A 22686-nucleotide genomic window follows, 5' to 3' on the forward strand; every position below is an offset into this window, starting at 1 on the left:
AAGGAAGGGAGGACGTAACTAGCCATTGCTGACTTTGACTTTGCCGAGCTGAACTTTCACTTTGTATTGCAATCACACCTGGTTTGCCTGGCTAGGAAACAGGTTCCTTCATCATGTTTTTTGGTTTATTGTTTGCCACTTACAGGCATTTAGGTGTGCTGGCAGGGCTATCAGAATTTCCATTACTAAACAATATCCTCTTTACAAAGAATCTTACTACCTTTAGAAGAGTCTGTCTTAAAAAGGAATGTATTTGCTTTGGAAGAGGCTCTCTGAGTTTGTTTATGTAGTGTCATGAAGATATGATCAAGCTGTACTGTTCTTGGTTTTGTTCTTATCTACAGTCTGTTCCTGGGTCTCAAAATACCAACAAGATTAATAACTTTTACATGAAATTAAAAGATGTAATGATATAATGGAAAATAAACTCTCAGAAGACTAAAGAGTGAGGACTAGTTTGCTTAAGTATTAGGAAGGGCTGTGAGATTACACAAAGTTTACTTTAACTGCAGAAGTTTGACTTTTCTAATCAAGGCTGCTTGATAACAGCCCAAACATGCCTTAAAGGATATGCACATCCTTTCAGATGTAAAATCTGGCATGCACCTAGTACCTGCTGCCACTGAACAGTTCTGGTAGCAAAAGAGCCCTGGAAACACAGGGAGTGCTGGAATAATCCGGTGAGTGGCCCTCTAGCTGGGTGTCATGTAGCCAGCAGCAGCAAGTCTAGGATGCTACAGAGGGTGGTGTATGAAATCCTTCCCTAAACTGTTAGGAAATGATATCTCCATTACAGAATGTCTCCCTAATCTCCATCTGTTAGTGATTGCTTATAGTGGAACTGCAGGGATTATTTGTGTACATATCCAATTGCAGTTTAATCCTCTTGATTCTTGGCATCACTAGTATTTTGTGACAATGAGTTCCACAGGTTATCCGTCCGTTGTTTTTAAAACAAAGTAGCAATTTGAAATGTGATTTGGTTCTGTTTGACTTTGTATTAGGAGGGCAAGTAAAAAATACTTCCTAATTAACTTTCGCTATATTGTGCATATTTATTCAGTCCTGTTGTTATCTTTCAGATAAACAGCCCTGATCTTGTCAGTCATTCCTAATTCAGTTGTCTTTCTTTGACTAATAACTTTTGCTGCCTGCTCTAGGACCCTTTATTACCTCCATATATTTTTTTGATGTGGAGATCAGAGTGAGCCTGTATCCAAGGTGAGCGCATGACATTGACTTTTATGCTGGCATTATAATATTTTGTTTTGTTTTTCTTGTTCCTTCAGGAAGATTCTAGCTTTTGTTCACTGTGTTTCTGCTGAGCGAATTTCTTGATCTTTTGGGGGATGGTGTGATGGGTTTTCCTGCAATGAACTCTCTATGTTGCTGGATTTTATTTCTACCTATTTTTTCAGTAGTAAACTTTGTAATCTGGTTATTTACCCTATCATTCTTACCAGTGCTTCTTGCGTACTCTTAGTCAAAGACTGGACTAGATGTTGGGATCAAGAGATGGGAAGAAAAGGTAAAGCCACCATTTATCTTGGTTAGCGTTGCCTCAAGTGGTTTTTTTTTTTTTTTTCATTTATTGTCAACAAAAAGTTTGGACTATACTTTGAATGCTCAGTTGTGGGTTATTTTTTTTCTTTCACGCTTTGTGTGTGTAAAGTAAGCATATATTGTTTCAGTCGTCTGCGGGCAACAGGCTGAGAAGCACTATCTAAATCATGCATGGAACTGGTAGCAAAGCCATAATAAAATATATTTACCTGACAGTTCTTAAGAGAAAGTCCTGCCACCTCCTTAAGGTAACCCAAGACATTTCATTTCAGCACTCCCTGAGCTCAGCCTGGCTCCTCATTTGCAGTGGTACCTTTTCCCTGAAATTCCATTGAACTTCTACTGAGGTGCAATGTTTTAATGCCACGAAGTAGCAACTAATGATAACAGCTCAGTAAAACCTGCCCTGAAGTTACCAAAGCAGCTTTTCTACTGGCTTGAAGAGAGCTTGGTTCTTTGTGACCACCCCAGATCAGCCTTTGGTCCCAGTCTTAGCCAGGAGACTCCATCTCTCCATCTTTTCCAGCAAGGTTTCCAGCAGCTGATCCTCCAGCACTGCTCCCTGGGCTGTGGCTACAGAACCCGGCAAGGAGCAGTCTCTAGCAAACACTTGTTTTGTTAACTTTGACTACAGTATCGACATAGCAGATGTTTTCAGAGTAAATAAACCAAGTAAATTGTCTGCAAAAACTGACCTGTTTCACTCTAGTTTGCTACTTTATGGGTGTGGATCACATGGGTTTGTAATTCCAAAATGTCTCTGAAATTACAGTTCTGTGGCCTTTCCCAGTGAGTGGCACAGACAGGTGAGAGGCCAGAGTCAAACTTGCAAAGGTTACTAGTTTCTCTTAATTTTTAAACAATTAGTCCTGTAAGCTAAATGCTGTTCTCTTAATAAGAATTAGAAAACATGCTATTAATTCTGCTCCTGCTTTCTAGAGAGCTTCAGTTTTAGCCACACCGATGGTTGAGCTCCTGCCTTCTGAAAATGTGGCCAGTTTCTAAGCCTGTAAAGTAGCTCATCTGAGCTGCAGCTGAATCTAAAATCTTCTACTGGCTCTCACAATTCCTAGCAGTGCTGGGACAAGCCCATTTTGGGATGCTTCTTTGCACTGTGTTTTAAACAGGAGGTATACTCCTTCCTTGCTGAGAATGTTTTTGTGGTTTTTTGGGTTTTCTTTCTCAGCATTGGCATTCGCCTGTTTGTCTGTCTAGCCCCCTTTCCTCCCTCTCCCCCCAGTTTTCATTTTCAGTTATTTTTGTTTATGTTGAACTTCTGCCTGCTCAGCTGCAGCAGAGCTCAGTGTTGGCAGCCCGCCTTGTGTTGTACAATTCTACAACTTCTGCTGCTTAGCAGCATGTTGGAAATCGCTTTGAAATAAATCCATGTTGGACTGAAAGCAGCATCTTTGTTGTTACCCCCTCAGAATAATTTGGTGCTATAATTGGAATTCTCTTGAAATAAATAAACATGATTTCTGATCTATAGACAGATCTAGATGCATAGTCAGTGAGAGAGAGATGCGTGCGTACAGCCTTGTCCCTGGAACAGAGATGCATTACAAAGCACGCATGGGGCTTCTGGTGCCTTGGGGCAGGTTAAAACTGGAGAGGGAGGGCTGGAGGGCAGCCCCAAATCCCTGCTGGGCCACCTTGAGACCTGTTAAGGGGATTGTTTACTCTGTGCTGTTCTTGACATGAACGTGCCTTGTGTTTCTGCTCTCATCTTTGGGAAGCTGATACCACGTGGCAAGAATAGGAAGCTGTGGCTCCACCATGGTACTGCCACCTTACCAGTCCTTGGATGGCCTGTGGGAAGGGAGATGAAGCTGTGGGCTTTCATGTTCCCTTTTGTGTGTAGGCTGAAAGCTGTGCACAGTCTAGGATTTCCATTTCAACAAGAATATGCAGGAAGTTCAGAGAAAATTGACAGGAATAATCAGAGCAAGGGAATGATTGAGAAAACCAATTCTGGTAGAGATGATTTTGTGGATGAATATGTTAGAGATCTAGAAAATCACGGGTGGGTTGGAGAGGATAGGTGGAGAAAGATGGTTTTGTGGCTTCTAGTACAGAAGGTAGCATGCTTCAAATGAAACTACTAGGAACCAGCTTCACAGCAAGCAGGAGCAATTTGCAGGAGTGTGACAGAGATGCCGAATGTTCACGTGGCGAGACTGGATGAGTTAATGCAGAGGAATATACTGAGACATGAAAAATATATAGAAGTGACATGCATCTCAGGAATGCTTTGTGTTGAAAACTGATTGGAGCCCAGGAGAGTATTAGAGGCTTGTGCTAACATTCGTGCACGTTGGCTTGGTTTTTAACTTAAGGTATCCACTTATCGAGACTATTTAACTGTGTGTCTGAGTTTGTGTGGTGGGGGGGGATGTTTTGTTGCAGACAGGACAGGGCTATGTAGACATTTGGTCTGGCCCAAAACAGCTGTTCATATGTTCTTTTATGGTGTAATTCATTAACTTGAGATATTTTTTTTTCAGGGCTTTGGAATCTGGGCATTTTTGCTGCAGGCTATTGCCCTTTTTTCCCCTTTATCCCCATATTTGCAACCAGTTGTTTGGTTTTTAAAAGACAGATCTCTTGAAGCCTGATTGGATTAAAATCTGGTACTCTAAAGGGAGTGTTTAAATCCACTTTGTGCTCCTTTAATTGAGAAGCACCTAGGACACAGAGACTTGAAATTGCTTTTTCAAGCCAAGAACATGGTTGCTATTTGTCTATCACACCAGTAATGGTTCCAAGCAGTTTTGTGAATTCAGTCAAGACAGTCTAGTGCAGCCAGAAAAGCAAGGGGTGAGAAGGTACTGATGAGAGAAAAGTGAGGTGAAGAAGACCTGCAGCACAGCTAATTTGCAATTAGCATCTTCCCACTTCCCTGTTGTCTGCCTGTCCTGCAATTCCAAAGGAGACAGAAAGAATTTGGTTTGAAAGGATGCTAATGATGGCTGTAGAAAGCTGTCAGGGCTACAAACAGACAGAGACCCATTGGTCCTGCCGGCAGAGGAGGAGCAGGTCGTGCCCTTTAAGCTTCTGCGGAAAGAGTCATTTAGCACAGCTTGATGGGAATTGGGTAATGGCAGTATGTTTGGAGGTGAGATTGAGGAGTAAATGATGGATGAACTGCATCACCCAAAAAAGTACTGTATACAGCTGTCAGCCTGTGTTCTCAAGATCAATAGCTGTTGTAACACCGAGTAGTTTTCCCTACACTGTATCCTTTTCCTCCCCAACACTTAACTCCCCGTTGCACTCCTGTTGCTCAGTGATTCAGTAGCACCTATGAAAAAAGATGAAATGGCGTAGATTGTATTTTAAGCATAACTGGAAATCTGTTTTTTGGATTTAATTTTTTTAAGAATCACTTTCCATTGCAGTTTTCTTCTAAACATTCAAATGGACTTGTTCATTTCTTGAACATAATAAAATGAGTGAATCAGTGAGTTTTTTCCTCCTGCTTTATCTGACAGAATTCTTCCTTCTTCCTTAAATTATTAATGATTCATATCCCAACATTCCTGAGGAACTGTGGATATTGGTACTGGCACAGGAGAAAAATGGACTCCAGGAAAAATTTTACTGGCTGCTTCAAGCATTGAGTAAACCTACAGCTTTCAGAATTGGTAAGAAAACTTTTTAGAATTTGATCATGTTTTGTATTGCCTCATTTTGGACTGAACAAGGGGGGCTTTGGGGACCTTGCTGAGTCATTTGTCCTAGAAAGGTGCCCCAGGATCTGTGCCAGACCCTTCTTCCTGCAGTGGTCTGCAGAGTTCAGTTTCTGTGAACACAACAGGGACAGAGACAGAGGCAATTTCTTTGCTTGTGATTTCTGGACCAGTCTTCCCAGTGGGAACTGTGTTCCCCTGACTGTTGTCCATGTGGTTTCTCGGCTCCATATTCACTATGGTGTCTCAAAAGTTGTTGGTTTTCTGATAACTTTTCTTATACAGGATCCAAAGAGCAGCAACCACTCCATCCCACTAGAATCAACTCAGACTAAGGAAGCCCCTTAGTCTATGGTTTAACTTTGCTTTGTGCTTCACTTCGGGCAGTATCCTCTTACTGTTTTAAATACCACTTCACAGATGAGCATTCCACTGCCTGATGCTTTCAAACTGAGGGAAATCTGTTTATGTCATCACCTTAACTTCAGTCTGTGTATGATGATGCTTATTAATAACTTCCAGTGTAGCACTATTGCCTAGAAAACCAACGAGCCACCTCTAGTGCCTGGAAAATTTGGTGGGTATGTTTTTGAAACAGACACTGTTGTGTGAGTGGAAATTAGCCGGTCATGGGCCTGGGAGAAAACATGGCTGAAGGAGATTTTTCTGTACAATTCCTATAAAATTGTCTAGACAAAATAATCTTTTCAGGTAGAAATTAACACAGCAAAAAACCCAGACTTGTACACGAAGACTTTAAATTGTATAGTAAACTTTTGTATTACATTTTTTATTAAATTGTGGACTCTTTAAAGTGATTATCTTTGAATATTGATACATTTCTATAACTTGATTATCTTTGTACCTAATAAAGTTCTAAAAAATTAAAGATTATTTCTTAGTGCTTAGAATTGTATTGCCTAGTATTGCCTTTAAAGTAAGTTTTTTAAACTATTCAAACTGTTTATGCAAGGTTCCTCTCTTTGTACTTCTTCAAACCCAGATAAAATCCCTGTTTCCAGAAGGTATGTTCCTGCAGGAGGCACTTGCTCATGCCCCAGCCTGGCTTGTTTTCCAGCCTTTCTCACGCCCTGAGGCTACAGACCCATTCCTGATTTTGGTTCTGTCGTCCAACCTTCTGCTAAAAGCACAGCTGACACTGACTTCAGACTGGGTGGCTCAGGGTTTTGTCCAGTCTGCTCTTGGAAACCTCCAAGGGTGGAGATCACACAGCACCTCTGGGCAACCTGCTCCACTGGTTGACTGTCCTCATGGTGAAAAAGTCTTTCCAAGTATCTGATCTGAACCTCAGTTAGTCTTGATTTGGTGTTGTCATCCATCCTTATGTGCAGTGCTGCAAAGAGGCTGACTCTGTCTTTTCCATAATCTCCTTGTAGGTACTAGAAGGTAGCTATTGGGTCCGCCAAGCTGTGTCCCCCTCCAGCAAGGCTGCACAGCCCATCCTCACAGGACCTGTGCTCCAGCCTCCATCTTCCCATGTATTCCCCATCACTACCCAGTTTTATCTTTATTTCTAATTTTTTTTTGCCTTTGGTGCTGATCTCTGTGCCCAATTATCTGAGGATTTTTCTCTGCAGTCAGTGTTTTTGATCAGTCAGATCAGTCCATCATTACAGGGAGCATGATCTGGAACTTCTGTGGCTGAAGACTTCTGTGGTGTTTCAAACCTGTGGCACCAGGCGCGCGCCGGGGCGCGGTGCCACTGCTGGCTAGATCAGCAAGCTGAACTGGACCATTAGTGTTACCAGCACAGCACCTTATAAACTGTGCAGAACTGAATGGGAACCAAAATACCTATTAGTTTAATGAGATGTAAATAAAATACTTGGCCATAAGACAGTCCTGGTTTCGGAAGAGTTCATTTCATTTGGGCACAGGGTCATCTGTGTCCTGGTTTCACCATAGGTAGAGAAGTGATGGTGATTAAAATGAAACAGGAGCCCAGCTGGCTTAAAAATGAGGGATTGAACCCTTGTATGAGAGCTGAAGGCACATGTGTTTAATTGTTTCTCTGTAAAGCTGCAGTTTTATTCAAGGACTAGAAGGTTGCAGGTGGATAGGGAAATCCATGGCACAAATTCTCTACCAGCCTGAACAGGCTGACAATAAACAGGGTGACAACACCAGTTTATTCCTGTGGAGAAAATGGCTTAGCATTTCAAATAACTTCATTTTCTTTAATTGTGAAATCAAAATATATCAATCAAGTGTGAAAAAGGGCTCAATAAATTTAATCATGAAACACTAAATTATGGCTAGATGGTAGGTTTAATTTTGTCTTCTCTTTCTTTTGATGACACAGAGGAGTCTATTGGTTATGATGATCAGGTAATTACCTATCACAGTGATAGTTTTAATGGCACATGATTTCTTGTGTTCTCTTGAAAAATGTTACATGTGAGGAAAAAAAAAATCTTTTTTGCAATTTTGTAGATTTTCATTAGCAGGCAAATGTATTTTTGAATTCAATCAGGAGACAGTCTTATAAAGCTGGCCTCTTTTATTATATAGGGTTATATTTCTTGGTCATTTGAAGCATAGTTGAGAATGTACTAGAAATGCCATTGTCTCTACTGTCATTTTATTTCAGCTTTTCTAAGTATCTCTGCATAGAAGTGTTTTAATGGGAGAACTTGCCTGTGATGTTTTGTCTTCAGATTTTTCTTCCCCTAGGGAAGCCTGTTAGTCTTTTAAAATGACATTACAACTAGCTCAATAACCAGCTTGGGAGTTGGAAGAAATCTGGGAGGATCATTGGAAGGAGAAGAGACCTTTTGAGTAGCAATTTACTAGCTGTATCTGAAAAGCTGAGTTAATATAAAACTGTATTACTATTCTACCAGTGCTAATAATGCATAACATTATTCTTCTGTCTTGCATTTTTGAAATAATGTATGTGTACAAATCAGTCTTCACAACATCCTGTGAGAGAGATAACTATCAACATTATTCTAATCCTCATATGTATTAAATGAGAATAATGACTGTTTCAAATGGAGAGCTCAACAACAGGTAGAAATAGCATGTTTCTAACTCAAAGTCCTGTAGCAGGTTGCCTTGATCATCCCATACATCTTTCTTAGCCCAATTATTACACTTTACCTTTGCAAAAACGTCTGTTATCATTCTAAGTTTGCAAATTTCCTATTTTGCTGAAAATTATAGAGCAGCCCAACCCCAGGTTGGAAAGGACCTTGAAAGATCATCTGGTCCAACTTTTTGTGGGAAAGGAAGCCTAGATGAGGTTATCTAGCACCCAGTCCAATTGCATCTTGAAAACCTACAGTGATGGGGACTCTACCACGTCTCTGGGGGAGTTATTCCAGTAAATGATTGTTCTCAATGTAAACAATTTCTTCTGTCAAGATGAATGATCTTGATATAAGATCAAAATGTACTTCAGAATGACCCATAAATACTTATACAATAGATTGCTACATAAAAGGAACGTGTGTGTGTGTGAGTCCATCTGTCTTCCTATGTGAGGAAGGGAGGCAGAAATCATAGTGTTGTCGAGAGCAGAAGTCCCCAGGCTTTTTGGGTTGCAGTTTGGATTTTGGTTGAGTTCTCTCCTTTCAGGCTTCTGACCATACCCACCCCTTGTACTCCACTCCAATCTCAAACCTAGGAGAAGCTATTGCATTTCTGTCAAGTGTTCAACTTTATTTAGTACCTGTCCACATGATTGAATGGAGGTTTGGTTATGTAGGCAGCATAGTTAGCAGAAGATGAAAATATGCTTACTGGTCTACTAAGAAGAATGATTATTAAATTAGTACTGATATAGATATACTATATTGGCAAAGGCCTTGATCTTGCAAGAAATTCAGCTGAACTACTACAGAAGCACTGTGCGAAATCCTTTAGTGACATGGGGAAGGAGGAGGCTTTAAGCATCTTTAAAGTGCCAGCATGTTAATTGCTGGGTCAGTCACAATGCTGAGGTTTCTCTGGTGCATTTTTGTATTCTGTATTCTGCATCTGCCTAGGTATATCTTTGCTTCTGTGAACCATGTAAATTCTGCTATTTCTTTGATTGAAAGTGCTCAAATAATTAATGGCTATATTGCCTATGCAACAATCTATCAAACTATTGAAATATAATCTTTTCCATTATATATCGCCCTATTTTAATCAGTTTTTAACACACACACCTAACTTGTAAAGGATGAATAAAATAATCTTTGAGATTCTTTATGCATTTTTCCCACTGTCTTGCTGAGCCAGCATGCTCCTACTCCACTACCAATTCACACTTTTCTTTCTCCTCTTGGCTTCCCCTTCCTCATTGCAACAGTGGGTTTGTTTACTCAGGCTCTTCAGCTATCAGAAGTTCTCTCTTATGACCTTTTTTCCCCTCACAGCCTTTGAATAACACTTTGTCTCCAGATCTTACTTTAAAGCTCTTTTTCTCTTCAGTTACAATGGTGCTTTTAATTGTAAATGGTGGTATTTAATAAAAATTCTGCTAAATGAAAAAAATAATTATTTTAATTATTAATTCAGGGGCAAATTAGACTCCCAGGTGTGATTCTGTGCTTAGTGTTATTACTTTGAATGGGACTTTGATTCTGCCTTTAATTTTGTTAAGAAACCTTTTTCTCTTCTCACTGAGGTACCTTTAATAGTTGAATAGTGATGCAATAAGTCATTTTAATGTTAATCCATTGCAGCTCTGCCCAAATCAGACTACAAATTTAGAAACCGTTTTACTGCAGGACATGCACTGCTGAGGACAATCTGTAGCGCAGACTTCCAGGGATGGGATGGCTAGTTCTGTGTTTTACCTATAAAACTTGCCTTTTTTTGGGGGGGTGGCCAAGGTGGCAGTAGATTTATTCCCTACGTTTCCTATGCAATGACTCTCCCTTCTACAAGGTAAAACAAAAAAAGGTCTGTACACCTCACAGTCTTCTGTAGTGGTTTGTGCCTCTAGGACTTCTTTCGATACTGTGGCTAGCGTCACTGTTTCCCATATTTTTTTGGATAGGCGTTTCCCAGTTCTTGGCTTAAGACAGATCATAGTTACTCAGACAGAAAGACTCAGTCCTGACAACCTGTTTGAAAATCATACAGTACTATAGATTTAAGACTGTCTTGCTGTGCCTCAGTTGCAAATTTCATGTACAGTTAACTAAAAAAAACACCAAAATGGAATAAGTCAGAAGGCTTGGTGCTCCTTCACCTTTCACTTGCCTTGCTGTTCTTTCCACTTGTGTAAATATGTGCTAAAACAAGCTTCTGCTACCTGCTGTGCATCTGTGAGGCACTGGAGAGATTCCAACCTCAAAATTTCACTTTTCTTTTTTTCTGCAGACAATGGTAGGTGTTAGACTAAGTCAAGTTGTGTTCAAAGACTGTTCCTTTACTCTGAAGGGTTGATCTCCATTTTCATAGGGGATCTCCTACGTGGCATAATTTGCCAGCCAGTTTTATCAACAGATTATTTTTTTTTCCAGAGCTCTTTTACTATGGCCATCCAAACTTAGCATGTGTTTTTTGAGAATCTTGCCAACTTTAAAATTCCAAGTGTGAAAGTACAGAATCAATTTTCTAAAAACTTGGCTCACTGTTTGTCTGACTTGAGTTCCATAAAAATAACTGAATGTGAAGTTTCTAAGTTCATCTTTTTTTTTTTTTTTCCTTGAGGTGTTAGACTGCAAACATTTCCATCAGGACTTAGGGAGAATCTTTGTTGATAAAGATGTCATCAAAACTTGATTCATCCTGTCACACACCAATTCTGTAAAAACAAAGATTATTATTCTGCAGCTGCTTAACTTCTTTCAGCAAGTGTTAAATGTTCTTCTTTCTTCGTTATTTTAAACTTCACAACTCTTTCATTATGGCAAATTTAAACTTCCATTTAGAAATTATACCAATTAGTTTTGGGAGTTTCTTAATAAAAATTGCAGTAGGCAATCTAGTAAGAATTATGTGCGCCTTCATTTGACAAACAGTATACAATACGCTTTTCATTTTATATCTGCTTCTGACTTGGAAATGCCTCATCAGATAATTACAGTCTGTTTTCTGTACCAAATCACCTATTAAAAATTTTAAATAACATAGGATCTGGTGGGGGGGGAACCCAAGACATGTGGCAATATCATTGGCTGTTATCTTTCCGTCTTACCTAAACTGGCTTTCCTCCTGAGCTAGCTGAGATTTATATATGCAGCACTTACTTGGCAGTTTGTATCTGAAGGACTCAGAGGGGAGCTGCAGTGATGCCTTTGCCTGGGGCTGCTAAGCCTCCTTCCCAGCTGCCAAGTCGGAGTCCCAAGGGGGTGAGGAGTGATGCCTGAATGAAGTGGAGCTCTGCTAGTATAAAACATGGTATATGCAGAAAGCAGTAGGCTCACACAGTACAAATACATGCTGTGGCTCAAATCCACAGACTTCCGCACGTGGTACCTTTAATGGCACGGATAGTCCCTGGGGGTACTCACAAGCTTTCTGTTAAGCAGATCTAAGTGTTTATGCACAGCTGTCACCTTTGTGGCCAGTCTTGCAAAAATCACGCGTATAGGTGGCATTCATGTGTAGTTTCACAGAGTCCAACATGCTTAAGTTTGCCTAATTTCAGAAATCTATAAAGCAGCTCAAAGTTATGTAGCTAGGAATATCGGGACACCTGCATAGGACTGTGTGGCAGAATGACCTGTACGTTATAAGCCTTATTTCCATGCATTAGGTGATTTAGTGCATAGTTTTACAGGAAACATTTTAGGACATACAGTAATATTCTAGCTAGAATTTCACTTCTGAATATGAAAATCTCATTTTGCTAAATCGTCTGTTGAATTCTTTAGAAGCACTTAATCTGATTTCATCTGTACATTTGGTCTTCAGTAACAAGGAAAGCTCTTATTAACCCAAAGATCCCATTAAAAATTACATACTGCAGCTGGCCTGGGTGATTGAGTCTTCATATGCTGACATTGGTATATCCTGTATTCTGGGAAATCTGCAGTTTCCTCCAGTTAGCACTGACAAGCTTGTAGGTGGCCAAATACAGTCTAAACATTAATGCTGATCATTCACCTTAGGTAGATGTTTGCCTGTCATGGAACCCAAATCACATTACTTATTTACATGAAACCAAAGTGTCTGTACTAAAGAGCTAAATTTTCTGTCTCAGATATGCATTCCAGGCTGCAGATGTTAAAATCGGTAACATGAAAAACAGAACAAAGCAAAGAGAGGATAAATGTAGATGCATGTGGACATGTATTCAGAAAAGTACAAAATTGAATTGTATCCATCTGTGGTGTAATAGGCACTGCCTTCAACTATATCATATTGTGCATGTAAGGTGACCTTTCCTGTGTCTAGAGAGAATAGAGGGAAGGGAATGGTTCCTTTGAGGCATGGGGTAGAGATCAGGTCTGCTGTTTAATTTTATGCGGGTTCATGTGCATGTTGCCAGCTGCTAGAGTTGTGTAGTGTGCTCCTGGTTGCTGTTCCCTTGGGATCCAGTCTACGGCCAGTCTATTTTGGGTGTTAGATAGATGTTGCTTTTAGTAGAGTAGAGCAAGGAGTAAAATGGCAATGTGTTAACAGAGCTTGTGTGGTGGTATGAGGCAGAGTGCCTGACTAGGATGAATGAAGGTAATGTGCACTAGAAAGTCCACTGAGGCTAATCAAGAAGGGACATGATGTTATTTTCTAATTGTCTGTGTTACAGCAGCCCTCAACAGAATGTAAATAATCCATTGCTGGCACATGGAGTTGCCAGGTCAAGCTAATGGCAGGGCATCTTTGCTAGAGCAGATCTGGAAGACAGCATTTTCTTTCCTGCTGTCCTCATCCTTTGTAAGAGTACCAGCCTAAGTCTGTAGGAAAGTAGTCACTCCAACTGTGATTTCATGGACATCTCACTGAGGATAGCAGAATTGCAGTCCACATTGCAGAAATCTGGTGGCTTCAGGAGGCACATGAGAAGGAAAGTCTCCCAAAAATTATGCAGGGTAGTTTGCACACTGTTGACTCGCTGTATACAGGGCACAGAATAGAGTATTGCAGAATGGTTGACCTGCTGTGCAGCTGGGTACACATTTAATTGATAAAGACTTAGTTACATATTGTCTGTGAGAGAAATCCCTTTTTTCTACAAGAGAAACTAGGGTACCTAGTGTGATACTAGTAGTGTAGCATGATATGGAAAGGGTTGTGGTTTAGGATTAGAACTGAAGGTTCAAGGAGGACACTGAGGTATGTTTAAGCAGAGATATACTACACATGACTGTGTAATGATAGGTCTGTCCTAGTCTCAGGAGAGTTTATATATTGGAACATTTTAGATTAGTGCTTCTGTGTTCAGGCCTCTCTTTCCAGACAGAATTGGACTAGACTATCTGTTACTTCTTATCAATCTCCTACCCTTGTATAACACCAGGTTTCTGAACAGCAGGTCAGTCTGTCTTTGTAGTGCTCAGATTGTTTTGAGGTGCTTGAATAGCAATTCTCTTATAATTTTGGGAGTCTCTCTATATCTGATATTTTTCAAAAATTTGCCATTAAGTGGGAATCAGGGAGCAGCCCCTTCACCTGACCAGCACTGCAAGGAACTACATTAATCAGTTGGTGAACTGTCACAAAGATGTTCATTTCGAGATTACCAGTTCAGATCCAGCGATGGCTGAGAGCGCTGTGGGGATGAGGAGGTGCAATTTTCTTTATCAGTAAGGAAGCAGTTGAATTTTGAAAGTTTTTGCCTGTTTTGAACCGGCACCATTAAAAAAATTAGTGCCCAAATGGAAATTTTTGTAGCTTCATCACACAGACCTTGGAATGCAAAGATGTGGTCATCAGTTGAAGTATTAGGGGCAACTGAATTGATGCCTTAACTTACCCCACTGAATGAATACGCTAGGTCACTGATGGTTAAAGAATTATTCCACGTGAGTAAGAGCATCAGAATGCATCTCTAGAAGGGCCTGGTTTTGAGACTAAGCTAAGAGAGTCCAGAAATATTAGTAAAAAGAGTAATCTAGGAAAAGCTTGCAGTGCTTCAAGGATATAAAATGTAAATTTCCAAGAAGAGAGTTCTAAATATACAAACTTGATCTGAAAGATCATACAGTATAGAGAATTGCAGTTGTTGTCCAATGAAAATAAGTCAGGAAATAGTGACTGTAAAAATGACATTGTTAAGGTTCTCTCTCAATGACTTGCATATCAAATTTGCTCACTTTATACTTTAAAGGAAGAGACAATTTCTAACTCCCTATGCTGCACAGTCAACCTGTGATCTAAAATCAACGTATGTGCTTTCTTCTTCCTTTTGAGCATCACTATCAGCAAGTATTTTGTACTCGGAACTTTTCAAATAGTTTTTTAACTGATGCATAAAAGCAGATGAAAATACAACTATAGTGTTGTATGGCTGATGTAGTGCTGCATTTGTAGCAGAAGTAACATCTTTCTTGACCTAGTAAATAGATATGATCAGCAGTTTTATATTACATGGCAAGATACTGCTTAGTATTGGGCAAGATTATACTTTCTGTCTATAAAGAAATTATTAACAAGAGAGATTGGAAGCTGAAAGTGTTTAGTATTCTAGGTGTGCCACTAGGGATATACAAGAATCAAATAGCAAATACGCAATGGCATTGTCAGCTCCTAGGAGGTTGCTCCATTATATTACCCACATATAACTTCCCTGATAGTGTGTAGCCTCTGTCATCATGTCTGGGACACGTTTCTCTTTCCATGGCCTATGTCAGTAAGATGAAAAAGGGGAGAAAGCATAGCTTAGTTTTCCCTAGTTCTGCTGATTCCTGCCTGCTGGTGCAAGTCAGAGCAGTATCCATGGTGCTCTAACATGTGTTGGGAGACGGGATCCAGGCACAGTTAGGCCATGACTGGATGGGTGCCCAGGTGGCCAAGGGCCAGCGTTGGTCCCTCATCCCTCAACAGAGTGACTCTGAGCCACTTTGCAGTAATTACAGCAGAGGACCTGTATCTTGGTACTGGAGTCGAGATGATCGTGTTGATACTTCTATAAAACTGAGTGCCCTCAGACCTCAGCTGGATACTGATGTAACTAATAAGCGTTATGGCTTCCCTCCAAGTACTTGGATCCTGAAATACTTTAACTCTTTTAATTGCTGCATGGGAAGGTAGAGCTGAGGATTGTGAAAATCTAGAAAAGCGAAGAAAGGTGGCAGGTCCCAGTGGAGGCAGAGGCTTCTGCACACTTGTGTCTGTGTGTATTAATTGGCTGTTTGTACATACAGAAATGGGAGTGAAGTGATGCATGTTTAAACATCCTTGTGTCAGCCACAATTTTATGCAAAGTAATGCCTTTGTTATGAGTGAAGTGAATTTTGAACCTAGCAATACAACATGGATGTGAAGTCCAATGCATTACCCCAGAATAAAGGGAGAAGAGGACACAGTATGTACAAATCAGATGGTTAATGCAATTCAAACTAAACACAAAACGTGTGTCTTCATTTTGGGCACAGGCATGAAAAAATAATACTGAAGTGGAAAGTGGGTGATCAGAAATTAACTAGTTCAATTATATAGGGAAAAAAAGTTGCCCTTTTCATTTCACTGTGAGGGGAGAAATTTGGAGAGGCATATAGTTTGGTGTAGTCCTAGAAATAAATATCTACCTGTCCACTGTAGGGGTTTTGTGTTTAAGGAAACAACTCTTGTTTGCTGGAACTGATGCTTCTGTAAAGAAATTTGTCTTGGTGCTGGCCTCAAAGAGTCACAAATATTTTTTAAAACACTCTTATTCTTCATTTTCTCTTTACTGGCCTTGAAGCTTGGTCCCACTCTAGCAGGAGGCCCAACACCTCTGCAAAGGTGTGCTACAGGACAGCTGTCATAAAAAAATATTAAAAGTTATTCTGTATTTTCAATCGCTATTATATGAAAATCAAGTAGACACAAGCTGGTGGTAGCACTTACAATTTAGTGCAGAAATCTGCTCTTCTCTAAAACAGTCATACGAACAAATGTTGGGTGTTACTTCCAGCATAGAAGAGATGAAAACACTAATGTGGCATTTGTAAACCTGCTTGCAAGATGATCTAAAGACTTTATTGTCTTAGACCCAGCCCCTTTTTACACTAATCTTGTAATAGCCAGATGATTTATGGAGAAAATATCATTTGGCTTTTATGTTGTGAGCAACAGAAGAATGATTACTTCTAAAGTGTTGCTGTTTAGTGAGATATTAATGGAGGGATAATCCATTTACATTTTTACAGCGGAAGTTTTGCAATGCTTTTGGGATTCATTTATTCTTTGCATTTGTGAAATAGCCTTTACTGAAATAAAGCTGGAGTAATTTGCTGTGGAGGAATAAAGTAGTTTGTCAAAAAAATTTTTTTTGAGGCTCCGTACAAAATCCTGATGTTGAAATAATCATTTGCTTTTTAAATAAATTTTAAATATTTTTTCACAGGCACCTTATAAAGTGGGTCAGAGTTGTAAATTCCACATGCTATATATTCAGTAAGTACTGTGTTTGCATTTTAACTATGTGGGTTTTGTTGATCTGCAGTAAATAGTGAGATGCATAAATATGGGTGACATGTCAATTTGTATTAATCTTCTCAATAGTAGTTGTTTACTGGTTCTGCTCTATCCCATCTAAATTCTCCTCTAGGTGATCAGTGCTTTGGTCTGCCCCTGCCTCTGCTTCTGTGGTACAGTCCTGCTGGGAAAAGCACCAAGATTGCCATTATTCTGTGCTAAGAGAGCAGTATAGAGTGCAATTTTCATTTACAAATGAGTATTATGTTACTCTACTGTCTTGGCATTGTAGGAACTAGACAGTGATTATTTTGAACTGCAGACAGTGTCCTGCTTACATGTTTTCTGCTGCTCAGGTAACCTTTGCAGAAGAATTGGGGCAGGGAGTGAGGGAATAAAGATGGACTGACTGCACATCTGGTCAGGTGGCTTATTGGTCGTTGGAGGTGATGTACATTGTAAAAAGCCACATGCAGTCAAAAATGTGATACAGCTGACCAAGTGCTTGGATGCTTCAGCACTAATAAAGAAAGAAGCTGAAGCAGAAAAAAGCCCTCTGTATTGAGGGAACTTATCCCATTAGTAAAGTCTTACTGCATTCTGTTTCTTTCAGATGCCTTTGAGGATGGAAGCATTTTAAATTATAATAATTTGACTCATGCAGCCTGCTCTGCACTTTGCATTGCTGTATGATATTTTTATCTTATTGACTGTTGGCCTGAATACTCTATTTGTGTTTATATATGCATGTGTAAATTGCAAACAAAAGCAGGTGATTTCTTGAATCCCTTTTTAGTATTCAGCTGCAGTATCTGTAAAAATTGGACAAATGACATGATGTTTGCTGGTGTTTTGCATGGTGTAGCTGTGCGTGAACACTCAGCCCTGCAGCTCAGGGAGCTCTCATGGCCTCTCTGATACGTGCCACTGATATGTGATCAGTTGGCAAATAGGGGAGACATGCTAAAATTACCCTTTGCACAGTTAGCTGTACAGCGTGGGACTCTGGATGGCACCTGGAGCAGCACAGGCTTCTGAAAATGTAGCAGAGTAGTTAAAAACCTCTACTCACGTTTGCTTCTTTTTGTTGTAGAAAGTCCATGAAGTACTGGGTAGCACACCTCCCTCTAAGAAAAGAGAATCCAAAGCCAGTGCAAGCCTACAGGTTGTTTTTTTTTTCCTTTGTTAATTAGATCAGAAAAATAGATTTTGTGTGGCCAGTTTTTCTTAAAAGCTGTTACAGGCAGTGGCAAGTGTGTAAAGTTCCTGCATCCAATATCAAGCAACTGGACAGGGAGAAAGGAAAAGGGCAACTGTGTATTTTAAAATAAGCTTACTGGAGAGGAAAGATCTGTTACCCAAATTTGGATATTGTCTGCAAGATAATGTTTTGGTATAACCCATTAAGTCAGTGATTTCAAAGCAAGTTACCACTGAATGAAATTCTGTTGTCTGTGCTGTGGATGGAGGTCAGACAAGGACTCCAGGATGTTGTTCTTGGATTAAGGCTTATGAAATACACCCTTATGAACAACTGTGTGTAGGATGCATAGTGCTCTAAAGCCTCCTGACCTAATCAGAAAAGCTTTTCTAATGAGGAAGCATATCTGGCCCTGTAGGCAACATGCAGGATGGGGCTGTACTGTATTGAACTTCTCTCTCAAATGGCTGGAGCATGCATATGGCTTTAGCAGGTATAGTTGGTGAGAGGGCTGCAGAGATGGATAGAGAATAGGGTATTACTGGTAAATCTGTCTTAAAATGCGCTGGTTGTAAAATGCAAGTCTGTCTGGAAGAGAAAACTTGCAACAGCCTATACTACTTTATACTACTTGTGTAATTATGTTATTTTTAACTGCAAAATTTAGCTAACAGAAATATGTTCTTGAAAAACACTCATGTAGCAGCAACTGCAGGAAGCTGTGATGGCTTTCACTGCACAAAGGAAAAAGACATGAAACAAAATTTAGATTAATCAGCTTTCAATTATGCTTTGAAGTGTCTTTAAATCATCATTTTAATATCATACTCACACTGAACCTGATTTACATTCACTTGCAAACTTCAAATATAAAGTCCCTGGCTAATTTCAGGGTGAATTCTAGATGCAAGATGATATGTCCCTGAAATGTATCATTCATTTTCACATTTAATACTTGTTCAGAAATGGAGCCAAAAAAATTATCCTGAATGTTCAAACAAATTTTGTGGATTACAAAGAGAGTCCTGGCCGAATCAATTATAGAAAAAAATATACTGACTTAGAGATTATTCTTGAGAAGTTACCTAGTTTTCTGTCGGGAGACTTACTAGCTATTTACACTATTGTGTGTGAGTTTTTTAAATAAAAGTTTTCTTAATTTGAAGATAAGATTTCAAGTCAAGGTCATTTTGCTAAGAAGTGACTGTCAGATGGAGCAATAGCATATTTGCATTGGGTTTGCACGGCAAGGTTTTGGTAGTGGGCGGGCTACAGGGGTGGCTTCTGTGAGAAGCTGCTGGAAGCATCCCCTATGTCTGACAGAGTCAATGCCAGCCGGCTCCAGGATGGACCCGCTGCTGGCCAAGGCTGAGCCCATCAGTGACGGTAGTAGCGCCTCTAGGATGACGTATTTAGGAAGGGGAACAAGTTGCTGTACAACAGAAACTGCAGCCAGAGAGAGGAGTGAGAATATGTGAGAGAAACAGCCCTGCAGACCCCCAGGTCAGTGCAGAAGGAGGAGGAGGAGGAGGTGCTGCAGGTGCCGGAGCAGAGATTCCCCTGCAGCCCGTGGGGAAGACCCTGGTGAGGCAGGCTGTCCCCCTGCAGCCCAGGGAGGTCCACGGGGGAGCAGATCTCCACCTGCAGCCTGGGGAGGACCCCACGCCGGAGCAGGTGGGTTCCCGAAGGAGGCTGTGACCCTGTGTGAAGCCCACACTGGAGCAGGCTCCTGGCAGGACCTGTGGCCCTATGGAGAGAGGAGCCCAGGCTGGAGCAGGTTTTCTGGCAGGACTTGTGACCCCGGGAGGGACCCACGCTGGAGCAGGCTGTGCCTGAAGGACTGCAGCCCGTGGAAGGGACCCACACTGGAGCAGTTCATGCAGAACTGCAGCCCGTGGGAAGGACTCATGTTGGAGAAGTTCATGGAGGACTGTCTCCTGTGGGAGGGACCCCACGCCGGAGCAGGAGAAGAGCATGAGGAGTCCTCCCCCTGAGGAGGAAGGAGGGAGCGGCAGAGACAGCGTGTGATAAACTGACCGCAACCCCTATCCCCCATCCCCCTGTGCTGGGCAGGAGGAGGAGGTGGAGAATTTGGAGTAAAGTTGAGCCCAGGAAGAAGGGAAGGGTGGGGGGGAAGGTGTTTTAAGATTTGGTTTTATTTCTCATTATCCTACTCTGACTTGTGATTGGCAATAAATTAAACTAATTTCTCCAAGACGATTCTGTTTTGCCTGTGACGGTAATTGGTGAGTGATCTCTCCCTGTCCTTATCTTGACCCGAGCCTTTCATTATATTGTCTCTCCCCTGTGCAGTTGAGGAGGAGGAGTGATAGAGTGGCTTCGGTGAGCACCTGGTGTCCAGCCAGAGTCAACCCACCACAAAATTTTCAAAAAAATTACAGTGATGCGTAAAACAAATGAGGCTTAGCCGAGGTTGCTCTTGCAATTAACTATAGATTCCACAATACAAGATTGTAATTTTCAGAAAAACAATTACCCTGTTGCTAAGACAACCTGTTCTGAATCCAAAACTTTCTGAAGTCTTGCTCTTTTCATCCTGAATTTCTCTGTCCAGCCCATGTTCAAAGAAGACCTTCAAATGTGAACTGTATTTAAGCAAGTATATCCAGTAAAGTGAGTTAACCTGAAATGACTCCAGGAGGAATGATAAAAGCAATTGTAGCAATCTCTATATAAAATAAACCAGACAGAAGAAAAAGAAATAACTTTCTACAGGGAGATCAATAATGAGTAGGACACTTGTCTTCTGAAGACCTCAGGAACCAGCTTGTAACTTAAGTTGTTAAATACTGCTGACACTAGAAAGACTGATATTTTTTTCCCCCCAGAAGGCTGAAGAGCAGCAGACCTCTGACAATTAAGACCTTTAAAAAAAATGTCAGTTTTGACATCCAAACCAAAGACATGCAGGGAATCTGTTAATTAGTCTTGACAATCTTGTGACTAAATGCTTCACTTCTGGGCCTTGACAGTAGAGACATTTCAGCCTATGTCTTCAGTCAACTGAAGAGGATAGATTTCTCCTTCTCTGGGTCTAGTATCTTACACTTGTAGTGAGTACATGTGATTTATTTTTCTGTGCTCTGCTGGTGCCCTGTGCAATATTGTTCTTTGGAAACCTGTGCGGAAGAAGAGACGTCTGCCTGATGACTGTCAAAATGTGGTGTTCTGAAAATGGTAATTGTGGTCAATTCCTCATCTTTAGCAGACATTTGCTATATAGCAACAAAAATGAAATGTTTGGTAGTGTGTTTTCATTGAAGACAAAGCTTTCAGTCTGCTAGATTAATCTGCAATGATGAACTGATGAAGCTGCTAACCTAAAAGAAACTAACGGCATCTATCTGGGTCTTCTTGGTCCATCATAGGCATGGCACAGGTAAGAATTTTTCTCATCTCATTGGGGCTACACATCAGATTTGGAGAAAACCAAGCAGAGAAAAAAAATATGCTTTTTAGTGTATTTGGTCCTTTTTTTCCTGAAAAGGTTCACCAGTAGCTGGAGCACAACATTACCTAAAATGGAGATGCTTGTTTTCTCTTTTAAACTGTACATTTCTCACATTCTGCCTTGTGTTTGATGAAACTCTTCTGCCTGTGCCTTCCAGCCTGGCATAGCAGAAGCTAGCGTCAATGAGAGGAGGAAGGCCATGGTGTTATGGCTGAGATTTTCTTGCGTCTACAAACCCCTGGAAGGTTGTGAAACAATTTGGCCATATTTGAAGTTCTCTCTTTTGCTTTTTTGCTTAACTGTGATGTCAAGACCTTTTTTGAGAGGAGTGATGTAACAAACCATTAAAGGAAACTCAGGTTTGCTGATGATCATTAGAAATGCTTACAAGACTTAAAACTACACAAGCTTATGGGGAATTGTGGTGCATTCTGATGAGTATATTTTATTAACAAGATACTTCATATTTTAATGGGTTGTTTCTCTCAGGCATTTGAGGTGCTGTTATGCTAGTTACTCAATTTTATGAAGTTAAACAATAAACATTAAAAGTAGAACCTCAGGAAAATTGCCAGAGATCTGTCCCTCAGCAGATTTAATTTACTTTCATTTTCAAAATGTTTTTCTTTTAGTTTTGTAATCTGTATTTTAGTATTTTGAGCAAGGGAAGATAGACTTTAATCTGAGCCTCTAGGTCTGAAGGCATAGAAAGGAGTGATCTATTTTCTCCAGAGGATGGGAAGCTTTGTTTCCAATTAACCCAAGCATTTGTATTATGAGGCCTGTTGATGCTTCTGCACTTAAAATCTTTGTGGCTGAACCATAGTGAAGTTGAACTTGGAAGTCAACCAGTAAGAAACCTGGAATGATCAAATTAGAAGAAATAAATATTTGGCATATGATGTATGTTTTTCTTTTATGTTTTCTGCATTTACCGACTTTTATAGACAGTACTGGCACCTTTTTGTTATTATGAAAAAGTTCTTTATTTAGCTATATTCTCACTCTTCCATGTGCATGAATCTGAGCGATTCAGTGTTTTGTTTGGGCAGAGCAGGGGAAGTAAATACACAGCCCAGGGGGCAGATAGTGCCCATTAATTCCTTTTATTTTCACCTGGCCTGCGGGCATGTAATTATTTTTTACGTGTTGCTGTCAGAATACCCTAAGCTGTGTGATTAATGTGAGTCTATCAAAGGTATAGAACAGCATAGTTATTTCTCAGGAAGGAACAAGGC

General features: G+C 40.4%; 1 protein-coding gene across 7 annotated transcripts in view; it reads left to right on the forward strand.

The window, feature by feature from the left end:
- FARS2 (phenylalanyl-tRNA synthetase 2, mitochondrial) overlaps nt 1-22686 on the forward strand; it is a 248615-nt gene that overhangs the window by 183930 nt on the left and 41999 nt on the right. The window contains exon 8 of one of the 7 annotated variants that reach the window (XM_049823816.1): nt 17869-18091. The exons of the other annotated variants lie outside the window; for them this stretch is intronic. Within the exon in view, the coding sequence (XP_049679773.1) occupies nt 17869-17968 (100 nt within the window). The 3' untranslated portion in view covers nt 17969-18091. Of the gene's footprint in view, nt 1-17868; nt 18092-22686 lie in introns of those variants that run through there. 7 annotated transcript variants of the gene reach the window in all.

This window comes from Accipiter gentilis, chromosome 20 (genome assembly GCF_929443795.1).
Source record: "Accipiter gentilis chromosome 20, bAccGen1.1, whole genome shotgun sequence".
NCBI lineage: Eukaryota > Metazoa > Chordata > Aves > Accipitriformes > Accipitridae > Astur > Astur gentilis.